The sequence below is a fragment of the Haliotis rubra genome, unplaced genomic scaffold, assembly GCF_003918875.1.
Source record: "Haliotis rubra isolate DU_JTF1 unplaced genomic scaffold, ASM391887v1 Scf1916, whole genome shotgun sequence".
In the NCBI taxonomy this organism is placed as follows: Eukaryota; Metazoa; Mollusca; class Gastropoda; order Lepetellida; family Haliotidae; genus Haliotis; species Haliotis rubra.
Window position 1 is genome coordinate 43,339 of NW_025765910.1, and position 15,572 is coordinate 58,910.

Consider the following 15,572-nt stretch of genomic DNA (forward strand, 5'->3'; position numbering starts at 1 on the left):
TAGGATCACTTTGTTGTTGGTTAGCGACGTCACAGGCTCTAAGTAACTGAGTTATACCAACAACAGCTTTAAGTTGACTGAACCTCTACACCGGTAATTGGACAGATAACCGGGCACACAACTGATGTATGATATTTGTTACTTGTGAGTCACAAGAAAAACCCTTTTCAAAATATTTACGTACCTTTTTGGAAAATAATCACATCAGGTGCAGTGTTTGCCATTAACTCTGAAAGCTGCAGGCCCTAAGGACCCAGAACCATAACAAGTTGTGGGTCCTGGTCAGAATGTGTAGGTCCTATATTCTAGCTACAATATAGGTAATTCCCAGGAACGTGTCCGAGGTTAATAGGTCATAATTCAATAATCTAATTGCTTCTTCGAAAATGATAGTTGTTTCACTTACAGACAACAGCTGCTGATCGAGATAAAAACTAGAAATTACTGAATGATATTTTTCTGAAAAATAATACGCTTAGTTATTGGGGATGAAAGGCTGTCAGCCATAAGGACCTGCAGAAAAATAAAGCTGTGGGTCCGAGTGGTTTTCAGTCAGCTCCGGGCCTAAGGACCGACGTTAATTTAGAACTCTGATCAGGTGTGTACTTTCTTTTGTGCATCAGTATTATTTAAGATCAATGGTTACACTTGTGAACGAACATCTTCGTTTTGATTTGTCTCCTTGATCAATTGCTATCTTACCTTTGATATTTGAAGATATCTTGAAAATGATCGCACACACCTGCAAAGCTTAAATATCGATGTATAGCATGAAGTGGGGTAACTGCTGAAACAATTTTTAATGACTTGTCACAGTTTCGAAGCGTTTTCCTATTAGAGTAACTACCCAGCAATGGTGTTCCAAACAAAAACATCAAGAATCGTAATCCACGAAACTGAAACACGATTCGCTTCGGAAACACCATTGTGCGGAGTTGATTTCTTTTGTTCATGACTGATGGCCAAAATCGTGTTTGGTGCGTTAGAAACACTGCGTATGCACAAAGTGAGTGAGTGCGTGAGTTTAGTTTTACGCCGCACTCAGCAAAATCCCAGCTATAAGGCGGCAGTCGGTAAATAGTCTGGGCGCACTTGTTAACGTCATAGGTATCAGTACTACAAAATTATTAGAAAATTGAAACAGAATGCGGATATATTGCGAGTATTACGTCATGAACACAGCTGAAATCCGGGTAGAATTGGCAGACAGATTATAATTATCACTGAACTTTGTCAATCACGTTTAAATACTACTGCACGGGTGTTTTGGGTTCAGTCCGTGCTGTTGATGTAGGATGTACGCACGGTACACACCTGCTAGATATAACATTTCGTGATTCTATTTCAAGTGGGTACTTTTACCCCACTACCACAGCGACAGCCGTCCTTACTTCTGGGAAAGTACAGCTTGTCCAGACATCTAGAAGAGGTAAATGAATTTCCATGGTTACAGTGACGTCATGCTCCGGGCACTATGGACATGTAAGTCTAAAATGCATGATTCACTCGAACCGAGCATTTTGAAACTTTGATGCCAAATGATCCATAATGGAAAACACGAGCCATGTCACAAATTGGAAAAACAAAAATTAAAAACGAAAATTAAAAACGCTATCGTGATTGTATATGTTTCTGCATCATTCGACAGGAAGGACTCCTGGGTTATGTTATCAACCTTATCTCATGTTTAGATTGCATGAGGGTGAGTGAGTGAGTGAGTGAATATTGCTTAACGCCGCATCAGTAATGTTCCAGCTATATGGCGGTGGTCTGTAAATAATCAAGTCTGGACCAAACAATCCAGTGATCAACAGCATGAGCATCGATCTGCGCAATTGGGATACGATGACATGTGTCAACCAAGTCAGCGAGCCTGACCACCCGATCCCGTTAGTCGCCTCTTACGACAAGCATGGGTTACTGAAGATCAATATTCTAACCCGGACCTTCACGGGTCCATGAAAGAACAATATATTGAGCTATTACGCTGTTAAGAATGAAATATTGTTTGATCAATAGTTACATGCAAACCCGTGAAGTTCCAGGTTAGAACTGGTCCTCAGTAGCCCATGCTTGTCGGAAGTGATCCCGTGGTCAGGCTCACTGACTTGGCTGACACATGTCATCGAATCCCAAATGTGCAGATCGATGCTCATGCTGTTGATCACTGGATTGTCTGGTCCTGATCGATTATTTACAGACCGTTGAATGTTGCTGGAGTGTGGCGTTAAACAACAAACCAAGCAGCCAAGTTATACGCAAAACGTATCTGCTGTACTGTGGTCAACTGACCTTCACACCGAAGAATGTTATAGATATTTACATCTTACCCATCCCGGGAGAATCAAGTGTTTCAACTTTTGCAGTGAATGTGTTGTTTTCGTGTTCCATCCATCAAACTGAACCAACACTGGTATTCCTAATTTGTATATATATTCTTGAAATGTTAATGCTTTACTTCTTCATATCAGACCGGGTACCGGAGTGTTGACGTTTACAGTCCGGAGTTTGTATCCCAGTGTAAAAGGTCCAACGTAATCCCTGGCTCAGTACATACTAACCTGATGTACAAAGGCAAGTACACACCTGGTATTTTGGGATTATTTTGCAAAACAGCAATGTCAATATTTTGAAACACTTGTCACAAAAAAACAACCTTTATAAATATTGACATTGGGGTTTTATTGGAAAACAATCCCAAAGCACCATAGAATGTCTTGAACCTAACCTTAGTTCACTCTGGAATGTCTTGGGCCTAGAGGATATTTACAATTCAAATTTCAAATTTGACAGATATAAACACCATTGGCACTACCACAGCCTGAAAATACGACTATAATACTTTATTTGGTTGAAACAAATTACAAGCACACACAATTTTTGATGATGGATGGTTCTACGGCAAGAACCCAAAACACTGACTTAAGAATACAACTTAATATTTTCCTGTACAACGCCATTGCATTCGTGCTGCTGAATTATAGAATACAATGGCTTTTGTATTGATACAACTAATATTTCACAAAACATTCAAACAAAACCGAAGACAATGATTTTTTATTTAAAATATTACATGCACAAAAATAATATATACGAAGATCTATTTACAAGATTTGTTTCAGCAAATATCAAATTATTTTTGTCGACGAATGGATCCATCAACTGTAGAGTCGTTATACAATTGTTTACGTTGTTTGTCTGGTAACCGTGTTGACGTTTGAAGTGCTGACATCAGAAGACTTGCACTTTAACTTCCTATAACCGTTTTTAATAATTTCAAGGAAACACTCCCTGAACCGTTTGTTGAAGATTCCGTACAACACTGGATTGAGAAGAGGGCTCAGAAATAGCAGAGATAGCGAAACGGAGTGTCGCATCTCATTCTGATCTGTTGCGTTGATAATCACATCGTACAAGACACGAACCTGAAACAAGTTATACAATGTTGATTATCTGGTCACAATGGCTGATAATGGTGGACAATATTAAGGTATTTTTGATTCCATTTTTCGCTGAATCTCAAGTATTTTTTGCGGTTTTATCAGTGTTGAGTCATTTCATTTTTCAGCTCACTGGATAGTATACAAACGAAGCTGTCGTTTAAGGCGCTAGTTTACCGTATTGTCACACTCCCATCGCATTCTACCTGGTACCCGTTTACTGCTGGGTAGACAGACTTATATTTGGTGGGTGGTCTTATCAAATACAAAGACATAATAGCGAATGGGGGTGTATTAAATGAGGTTTTTAGAGCAGAGTAAATTAATTCTCAAAACTTGTACGTTTACTGACAGGTTTCATGAGGTTTAAAAACTATTTTATTTATGTAAAGCTGGTAAATGCTCTTGTCAACGTCGTTTGTCGTCAACGCTTATTATTGTCCAAATACTTGGTATTAACAATAATATTTCATGGTCCCCTATTTAATTATAGTCAGTGTCTTAAACCTGGTGAAAGAATAGGCTTTTCTTTGACTTGTTTCAAGTACACAGTCTATGGAAACACTATCCCATTACAAGATACTTTTTTCTTCATGAACACTGACATAGATTGGTGGATGTATAGTAATATTGATAATCGACAACATCAGTAACCATATCCATTGTATTATCAGCTCCCTTTGGAAATATATTACCAAAGTTTCCCATGTGAAAAGGGTCTTTAGTTAATTCAAATAAGTATCTTATGCTACCGGGTACCCATTTTCTGCTGAGTTTTAGAAGAAAGTGAATTAAAATCTTACCAAAAATGGTCCATAACACAGACAGAAGAACAAGGACACGACGATGCAGACTGTGGCAAAGGCAGTGCGACGTTGACGACCATGGATGTGTGTTTGATATTCCGGAACATCCCCAGACTGAACTTGAGCTCTCTTCCGCAGCTTCATATGAAAAAGAGCAAATGATTGTCACCATCTGTTTGTTTGCTTGCTTATTTATTTAATTATTAGTTTTCATTTTCATTCATTATTTATTTATTTATTCATTCATTCATTCATTCATTCATTCATTCATTCATTCATTCATTCATTCATTCATTCATTCATTCATTTATGTATTTGCCTGATTGTTTAAATTTGGTTTTGTTTGGTTTGGAGTTGTTGTTTTTTTATTCTTTTTGTTGTTGTTGTTTTAGTGTGTGTTTTTTTGGGGGGGGATGTTGTTTTTTCTGCTATTGTGTTTACTTGTACGTTTGCTTGTCTGTTTGCTACGCCGTCGGGCGGACATGCAGCCAGCCAGTCCACCGAGTCTGACCATCGTGATCATCCAATCATGGTTCAACTGACATGAGAATGCTTAAAGGTCACATGCAACGTAAAACACAACTTTGCAGATTGTGATACCTTTCGGTATGGACTTACCGAAACAAATCATCCAAAATGCAAATTCAACTTAAAAAGAAAAAACCGCGCGAAATCGGAGTTCAAACGATTCACTTATTTTCCCCCGAAAATTTCGGGGGAAAACGGGTTTCAACAGCTGGGCTGCGCTCATAGCATGTGCGCAGTGAAATAGGTTCGCGTAACTTGGAAGCGGGCTGTCTGGTGAATACTCGGTGAAGGCTTTGGTGTGAGCTATTTTCATAATGTTTTGTTGATATCTCACAGGCGCGAGCTTTTTATATGTTATGACAGTAAATAAACTGTTAATATAATTTCATTTGTCTATTTCACCACACGTTCTTCTTACCGAGTCACTTTCTCAGTTCGATACTTAAAAGCAATGTCATTATTTAGCGTTGACACAATTTCTAACTGTGATATAGATATGTCGTTGTCACAGACAAAACTCAATGTCTTGTTTTATTGACACCTGTGTGTCTGCCTGCCTGTCTGCTAATGACAATATTCAATACACAACTGCGGTCACTGACCACATGCAGTTTGAACTTAACACCAATCAGGCTATACACCATAAACAAAATGCATTGATTTATGGCCCGAGTTCGGTCTCTGTCACATTATGTAATTACACAGACAGGCAGGTGTGATAGTTGAACACATGACATGTTATGATGTCTGTTGATTGCAAAATGTTATACACAAAAAATGAGCATGTATTTACAAAACCCAACATCTCTATATATACACACACAATGAGCCGTGAAGGCGGCATCTGCTAATGAACCAGCCGTTACACTTGAGTGCACACCCACCCGCTCTGACTGGGTTCGGTATCCCGGCTGCTTCGTTTCGAGGGAGGTAAACCCAAGTACAAAATATTGCACTTTTGATTTGCGATTATACGCTTATAATTTTGTTTATTTGTTTTTTCATAATCAGCAATGCATATTATATGTCATGAAGAAGTGATAATTGTGTTTAAATTATGTTTGATTTTTTGGTTGCATGTGACCTTTAAGACTCATTAAATCCCAACTCTCATGGTATGGACCACCTAATCCAATTAGACTGACTAGACATAGCCTGCTTCAAACCCGTTGGACCTCCCAGCGGGATTCAAACATTTTGCAGAGCTTCTCGGTTCAGAATCCGACCTATAACGATTACATGCACACTTTCAACCAAAGGCTGTGGTGTAACATCGCCCGTCACGTCACAGACCAGGTTTCGATTTCACCAAACGGGTACGCAGTGTGTTATGTTATCTTACATTAAATCGAAGCATCTGATTGGTTAAGGAGCGGAAATTTATTGCCCATGTTGCCTGCTTATGCGGAACATATCTTAGGTTACCAGTATATCCCTCATAAGTATCACTCAGCATTGGCGGATCCGGTGGGGGGGTGGGGTTGGTTCAGGGGTTCGACCCTTCCCCCCCCCCCACCCTTTTGAAAATGACTTTTGCGTTGGCGGAGCCAATGGGGTGTTCAGGGTGTTCAAACCCCCTGAACTGCCCCCTTTCGAAATTCCTGGATCCGCCCATGCTCAGATTCTCCATGTTAATCAGAGTGCATTGGGTAAAGGGAAGTAACTCGGACTGTATACGTCGACTGCACCTTGTGTTGCTTTTCACTGGGGATGAGTTTTGTTCCACAAATTAAGTCAATTGAGCTTCGGACGTGCATTGAAGACCTGTATGGATGAAGGTCGGCAACATAGATCAGTCAACCGATACCTCGAGTGTGATGTACTCGAGATACTTCGGACCACCCCATACACCCCTCGATATCGGTTGACAATGTTTTGGTGTGCCCCTCAATACGTTCCCTCGCTGTTCTGGGTGCCGTTGTACAAAACAACCATAGTGCTAAGGTGATCCCATACGTCAACATAGACTTACGGTAGTCTTAGCGCTAAGGTGGTCCCATACGTCAACATAGACTTACGGTAGACTTAGCGCTAAGGTGATCCCATACGTCAACATAGACTTACGGTAGTCTTAGCGCTAAGGTGATCCCATACGTCAACATAGACTTACGGTAGTCTTAGCGCTAAGGTGGTCCCATACGTCAACATAGACTTAGCGCTAAGGTTGTACAAATACTCCCTTGTCTACAGACGCTGTCAAAAATCTATAACAGTGCACAGATCTGATACATAGGCGGACCCACACCCACCCTTTTTTGTCCTGAGAGTTTATTAAATGACCATTGAAACTCTCGTGAAAATGAACTCTACACAAACACACACACCTCCTCCCCTTCTCCAAAAGCTGTATCCGCCCCAGTGATACATAAGCTTCATCAATCCAGACCCTCCCTTGACACGTCATCGATCGATTACTGATGAGTACAAAGTGACATAACAAAGACGACATTGCTACATTATTCTGACACATGTTACAGCACAAGATTTGTTTACCACCGTAAATACACTGAAATACCCCAATATCCACTCATCTATCAGAACGTGGATGTTTGGTAATCCGTTGGGAATTTCACTCTCAAGCCTGGAAACGTGTACATAAAAACACACGTTTGCAGTCATAACAAACGCGACTCAAATGTGAGCGTGTTTATCGATCGCTGTAAAGTAGTGGTGGTTTCAGGCGTTTGCTAAAGGTTGTGGATCCTGACCCATCTGGAACACCCGTCACAAACACATGCATGGCCAAGTCAATTGTTCACCTTAACTTACGGACACCTATGGTACAAGTCAAAGTTGAGAATTTATCAGAGATTATTTTTGTCACTGATGCTTCATAATTGGATAACCCATGCTTGTCGTAAGAGGCGACTAACGGGATCGGGTGGTCAGGCTTGCTGGCTTAGTTGACACATGTCATCGGTTCCCAGTTGCGCAGATCGATGCTCATGCTGTTGATCACTGGATTGTTTGGTCCAGACTTGATTATTCACAGACCGCCGCAATATAGCTGGAATATTGCTGAGTGCGGCGTAAAACTTCACTCACTCACTCATAATTGGAAATGTCATGTCTAGCAGAACACGTTTTAAAGTATACTATCCCCAAAAAGGAAACGCATAGGCATTTTGTATTTATATAAATCTATTAATTACCTATTGTGTCCAAACAATCGTCAAAATATGTAACAGAAGTGTTGATAACATGATTTTACACAATTGTGCAAGTCAAAAAATCGAGTTTACCTGAAAATGTGGATTTTGATGAGATTTCTTACAAGGATTAAAAAGGCGTCGCCACAACGCAACAGAAATCACCTTGAGGTTGAAATTGTGCACCAAAGAGCATGCACTGTCTGGCTATAAAAATCAAGATTACTTTCGGAAATCGACATTCGTTTTGAAGACGTTTCAAGGTCAAATCACTACGCCACGTCTTGACGCTGCGACACGCAACGTCGCCATTGAAAGAATGCACGCTGAAGATTACCAATCTTCTCTTGCCAGGCGTTTGAATGTTAGTCTGAGCACGATATCACAGCCTGCAGCTTGTTACAACCAAACAGGTATAACAAATGACCGTCCCCGTACAGGCAAACCTCGAGTCACCACTGCAGACCAAGATCGGTACATCCGGGTACTACATGTGCGTGATCGTACTGCCACGGGTGAGAGCACAACAGCCAGGGTGCCCGGACTTCGGAGGATATCCTGTCAAACGGTACGCAACAGGTTGCGAGAGATTGGACTGAGAGCCAGGAGACCTGACATCGGGACCGTACTACGTTGTCACCATCGCGCTCAAGGTCTCCGTTAACTAAAATTATACACATGGTTGTATAGACGTTACCTTCTTTTAAACTGATGTAAAATGCATGTACTAAACTCTATTTGTGGACGAGTTATACATGTTTAAAAAAACAACATTTTCGCAACAGATTTCTGAGATATGCGTTTCTTTTTTGGAAAAGTATACTTACTGAATGTAATGCTGTTTGATAACTGTTTTATAATGCTGCATTCTGATTGAAATCTTTGATAACTTTTTAGAATATTGCGTTCTTATTGAACTATTTGAAAACCTTTGAAAATACTGAAGTTTGATTGAAGTCATTGATAACTTTTTAGAATACTGTATTCTGATCGACTGCCTGCGGCATTGAATCTACGTTGGGCCATGTTTTGCTGGCGACCACTTTACCCGAAAGAAAACATTCTTTCAAACCCGTTCTTTTAGTCTATTTGGGGAAACCAATTACCGATTGGTAATTTTAAATACTTCGTACTTCGGTAACTCTAATGTGTGGTGTGTGGTGGTTTCTGCATTACTTTACAGCAACTGTGGCAATAAATTTCAAACAGAAACCTTGATGAACAAACACTTAGAGTGTTTAATGGAAAATTCAGCTGCAACAACATACATGTAGGTCGGCGTTTGTCGGAATTCCTTCACGAACTGTGACGTCATGTATGCGTCACAACACTTATTCTTTTCATCTGCATACTGTTGGTACTTTTGTGCAAAATATTATTCTCTGGGAAGATCAAATTGAATAATGCTTATATGATATTAGACCAACGCTTCGTCTCTGATAATTCTGATACAAACAAATAAATATATTCAAATTGAAAAGGAGCTCCAGTGAGCTCGGAGATTGAGACCTGAAAATGAAGAAATCTGGACTTGCTTCATCTAGAGTTTTTACATTGCAGAAAGGACTGATCGGAAGAGAAAATAATGTGGTTACAGGGACGGTGAGACAGACTTGAAATATATCTGCTTTCATTATTCGATTTCGTCTCGAAGAAGTGGTTCATGACATTTCGGATAAGCAAGAGCTAACATATATGCAGAAGAAAAAATCTCCACTGGCACTTGAACTCACCCAGATACTGGACATGTACGGATTAACCGGAACCACTGCACTAATCACTTCTGTCAGAAGCATATCACTAATCACTTCCGTGAAAAGACATAATTAAATACATCTGCTAAAACCAGAACCTATCAACAATCACTTCTACCACTCTTACTCTTAAATTACTCATGCACCTAACCGACTAACGGGATCGGGTAGTCAGGCGCGCTGACTGGGTTGACACATATCATCGTATCCCAATTGCGTAGATCAATGCTCATGCTGTTAATCACTGGATTGTCTGGTACAGGTCCGATTATTTAGAGACCGGCTGGACTATTGCTGAGTGCGGCGTAAAACTAAACTCACTCACTCGCTGTAACCATATCAGTGATGTATAACCGTGTCATCAATCATTATGTTATAACCATATCACCAATCACCTCTGCTATAAATACACCCCCAATGTAAAGTTCACCCATTGCAATCTTACATGATAATATAAACATGAAGTTGGTACATCATACTCCAACGGACGAGATAAAATTGGAACAAAAAGAAAGCCATCGAACGATCCCCAAATTATGCAGGACTACAAGTAACACGTGACCTAAATGCTTTTCACTACCCTTTATGTACACGACACGATGGACTGACTGACTGGATATGGTTTCACGCCGCTTTTAGCAATATTACAGCAATATTACGGCGGGGGACACCAGAAATGGACATCACACATTGTACCCATGTCGGGAATCGAACCCGAACGCTTTAATCACTAGGCCCCTGACACGATGGAATTACTGCCATGTAGGACGTACTTGTAGAAAGACTCACTGATACACTGATACAGCACTAAAACGTAATACTCGTTGTGGTACGTGTTTTAAGCAGCGATTGGAATATGAGGTTGATGACTACCTTTTGTAGGAACACCAACTTCTGAGCATTTACAGAAATGATGCACATGACCTCATAACCACTGTATTATCGATGTATACAGTTACAGTTTGAATCCGTGCAAACCCCCATGCAGATCCGTGTTAGAATTGATCTTCAGCAACCCATGTATGACTCGCTGGCTTGTCATCGTATCCCAACTATATAACTAGTATGACGTCTTGTCACTGGATTGTTTATCGAAGACTGGATTATTTACAAACTGACGTAACTCAGCCGGAATATAACTGAGGTTGACTTTTAAATACAAACACCAATTCAAACTGTATGTAGATAATCATGGCGATTTAATTAGCTGAAGAAGAAGAGCACGGTTGCGGTTCTGGATTTCGATAAACCAAAGATCCAAATCGGGTCGAATAGGAAAGTCGAAACCACGATCTCCGTATCCTGTTACGTCTAAGGAACGCTACACAGCACATCATATTATTTTCATAAAACAGACATTAAAATGTGTTTTTTATGGATACATATGCCTGAAATATTGGAGTTAGTGAGGTGGTCAGTGTTATTATCTGACATAATAGCAGGTCGAATAGGAGATTCGAAACCGCGATCTCCGTATCCTGTCATGTCTAACGGACGCCACACAGCAAAGCATATTTATTTCATATACATTCATTAAAATGTGTTTCATGAACAAATATACCTGGAGCTCGTGGTGTGGATATATTGGAGTGAGTGAGAATGGTCTTACGCCGCTTTTAGCAATATTCCAGCAATATCACGGCGGGGGACACCAGAAATGAACTTTACACATTGTACCCATGTGGGGAATCGAACCCGGGTCGTCCGCGTGACGAGCAAACGCTTTAACCACTAGGCTACCCCACCGACCGGATATATTGGAGCTAGTGGCGTGGCCAATGTTATTAACTGACAGTGCCTTACTGTGTACATTGCGATTTCACTTCCTTGAAATTCCGTGCAAAACAATATTCCGTAACGGATGTCCGACCAATTGGCTAATGGGTTTAAGCTCTCTAGAATAACACTGCAATGCTTCAAGTGAACGAAATACACGGTTCTTCGGTCACTGGGTTGGCATTTCCCACTTTCAATGATTTTGTTTTTGTCGCTATCATTTCCAGAGAGGTTCCTCTGAATGTACCATGTACACAGAACATATAATGTGTCATACGTTGCAACATAGGAGGTGATAGTTATAGACTTAGGATGGCCGGCAACGGAAGTTTGTGTTTTATGTCGCAATGAGTGAGTGAGTATGGTTTTACGCCGTTTAGCAATTAATATTCCAGCAATATCACGACGGGAACACCAGAATGGGCTTCAGACATTGTACCCATGTGGGGAATCGAACCCCGGTCTTCTGTGTGACGAGAGAAGCTTCAACCACTAGGCTAGCCCTATATCACGGCGCCTTCTCACAGGACGTGTTTCATTACATTAAGACTTATTACTCGACATACGATGTAAAAGGCATTACTATAATTACTCGACACATAATACAATACAAAACATAATACAATACGAAACTATACTATAACTGCTCGAAACGTGTAATAAATATCACAATAATTACTAGACACACGACTTAATAGATATCACTATAATTACTAGACACACGACGTAACAAATATCACTATAATTACTAGACACACATCACTGTAATTACTAGACACACGACGTGATAAATATCACTATAATTACTAGACACACGACGTGATAAATATCACAATAATTACTAGACACACGACGTAAGAAATATCACTATAATTACTAGACACACGACGTAAGAAATATCACTATAATTACTAGACACACGACGTGATAAATATCACTATAATTTTCTCGTCATTCCTAGTAAAATACGTATCGCCATATGTGATCGTAGGTTATCATCTAGTCTTTGTAATTGAATCTAATCTTAACAAAATAACAGTGACATGGAGCCGAGAGGGGTTGAAAAACTACAGCAGTCTTGACTATGATAGACGTGTACGGGATGTAGTGGGTCTGTTTGTTTCTGATTACCACAGACTCTGAGATGCCGGTAAACCATAACGTAATTATCCATATATTTACTTGACATGCGATAAATTGAGTGTCACATCTGTATTTCAATCTGTATTCACTTGATAAACGGCAAAGTCTTTGTCAATGTACAAAACAATATCACCTTAGCACCATAACGCCCTTGAGGAATGGGCCCCTAGACGAACGAGGTGGCTTAATGGGACGGGTGGTGACGTTGGGTGACCTACTGAATGTTATCAAAGACATGTTTGTCAACTGCACGAAACGCCTCGATTGATTTAAAATAATACACATTAGCAGGAATGAAACTATTTAGTGTTACATCTGATACTATTAGACATTATTGCAACATCGTGTCCGTCAGTGCTCTGCGGTCATCAACACACACACACACACACACACACACACACACACACACACACACACACACACACACACACACACACACACATTACACAGAACACACACATTACCTGTGTCATCAGAACACCCCACACATTACCTGTGTCATCAGAATATCCCCTACATTACCTGTGTCATCAATATTACCGTGATTGTGTGTTCGCGTCGCTAGGAAAACGGAAATCATGAATACGATGCCATCACATTGGCTCTTTTCTCCGTTCCCAAATTACATCTATTAATAGCATCCTAATTATCGCCGTTCTTCACATCGTTGTCACACACTCAGCAGCAGCAGCAGCGAGGACACATTTCAGGCGCTGCTTTCGAAAGTACATAATGGCGTTATGTGGTCTGTAAATAATCGAGTCTGTGTCTGATAAGCCAGTGATCAACAGCATAAGCATCGAGCTGTACAACTGGTATACGATGACATGTGTCAACCAGGTCAGTGAGCCTGACCACCCGACCCCGTTGGTCGCCTCTTACGACAAGCATAAGTTACTGAAGATCAATTCTAACCCGGATCTACACGGGTCGGCTTTGAGGAATGGACCCCAAGACGAACGAGGTGACTTAATGGGACGAGTGGTCATTTTCGGTAACCAAGCGGATATTGTCGAAGACTTGTTTGTCAGCTGCACAATACGTCTCGATTGCAAACCATATAGCTGGAATATTGCTGTAGCATGACCAGAAGTTATTGAGAATTTTAGGAATATGTTTAATTGGATTTCTAGTAAAAACAACCTTGACCAGCTATCAAGTGATTGGTTTCATTCAAGAGAGACAACTCCGTTAATCCTTTTTCATTAGTTTGTGAAGAGTTATCCCCCTTTGTTTACTTGCTAGCAGACGACATTTTCAGTGATCCTATTATAACAAGGACATCAGATCAGCTAAAGTGATTTCAAGTAGAACAGGCATCACTGTTTATCGTGTTTTGAAAAATATTGCAAATGGATATGGCACTGAGCACCAGGGAGGCGCAGGTAGGCCCAGAAAATTGACTTGGTGACAGGAGGCGGCTTGGTATTCTTGTTTCTAAAAAGAAACGAAGGAGTTTAGAAAACTTAAGACTGGATATGTGTGATAGAAGAACTGTGGATGTCTGTAAGGAGACAATTAGAACTGAGCTGCATGCAATGGGTTGGCAGAAAAGTCGAGGAATTCCATCACCGATCATGAAACCTGAACAAAAGGAGCGAAGGTTGAACTGGTGCTTACAGCATAGAAATTTTAATTTGGACAATGTGATTTTCTCATATGAAAGTTCTGTGTGCCTGTTTCCTAATACACTGAAATTCTAGACCAAACAAACTGAAAAACCTTTGTATCAGCGCCCAAAGTACAGTCCGAAATTTAACGTGTGGGGTGGCATATCTTTGTTAGGGGCAACGCCCCTCTGTGTATTTGAAGGGAATATGAACAATGAGCGGTACACAGATATTCTCAAAAGACATTTATTTCCATCTGCTCACGTGTTCTATGGAAATTTTTGGATTTTCCAGCAGGACAACGACCCAAAACATCGTTCAAAGCATTCACAGGCCTGGTTTCGGACCCAAAATATGACATTATTAGATTGGCCAAGCTATAGCCCTGACCTAAATCCAATAGAAAATGTTTGGGGACTTATGAAGGAAAGTGTCAATAAGAAAAATCTGACAAATATTGCTGAAATGAAAGAAGAGGTGGTCCGATATTGGGACAGCATGGACCACGACTTTCTAACTTCTTTGATCAGAAGTATGCCCCGCCGCATTAAAGCCTGCATTGCTGCCCATGGTGACTTGACAAAATACTAACTGTTCACCTGTCTTTGAATCTGGGGTTATGTTCTGCTAATATTCACATTTAATACGCGAGTAATGAGTGAAATTTTTTTTTACAATCTCTAAATTCTCAATAATTTCTGGATGTACTGTAAGTGCTACATGAAACATTAAGCAACATGTAAAAGTTCAAAGGGGCGGTGGGTTAGCCTAGTGGTTGAAGCGTCCGCTCGTCACACCGAAGTCCCTTGTTCGATTGCCCACATGGTACAATGTGTGAAGCCCATTTCTGGTGTCCCCCGCCGTGATATTGCTGGAATATTGCTAAAAGCGTCGTAAAACTAAACTCACTCACTCTCTCACTCACAAAAAGTTCAACGGTGTAACACATTACCGGTATATGTACATCTGGCATTGCCGTCATCTGTACCAACATCACAATATGATTCTAATTCTATCTTCTACGTCGTCCACATTACATTGTTTAGATAGAGGGACAACAGGGAATATATCGACATGTACATGACGTAGATCTGCACGCAAACCAGGCACAAAATAGGTCGGTCATTGTGTATTTACCTGAGTGCACTCTCAGACCGATGCCAGCGTTAATGTTGTAATGTTAATGAAATGAGGGAATAAAATGCGCGACTCTGTTTATATCGCTGTCGTCATACTGGTGTGTAGTGTACTGGGGTTAGGTGAGCGGTTCACTGAGTGAGTTAAGGAGTATAGGAAAGTGTTTGCAGGCTGCTGGAATAGTGGGAGTGGGTTAGTCTAGGGGTTGTTGGCGCTGAGTGGGTGTTTC

The 15,572-nt window shown here is 40.6% G+C and overlaps 1 protein-coding gene across 1 annotated transcript in view; it reads right to left on the bottom strand.

Moving 5' to 3' along the window:
• Positions 1-3,042: 3,042 nt before the first annotated feature.
• LOC124274543 (type-1 angiotensin II receptor A-like) overlaps positions 3,043-15,572 on the bottom strand; it is a 31,051-nt gene continuing 18,521 nt past the window's right edge. The window contains exons 3-4 of the mRNA XM_046709908.1: positions 4,244-4,384; positions 3,043-3,425 (exon numbers count right to left, since the gene is read on the bottom strand). Of these exons, the coding sequence (XP_046565864.1) occupies positions 3,186-3,425; positions 4,244-4,384 (381 nt within the window). The 3' untranslated portion in view covers positions 3,043-3,185. The remainder of the gene's footprint in view (positions 3,426-4,243; positions 4,385-15,572) is intronic.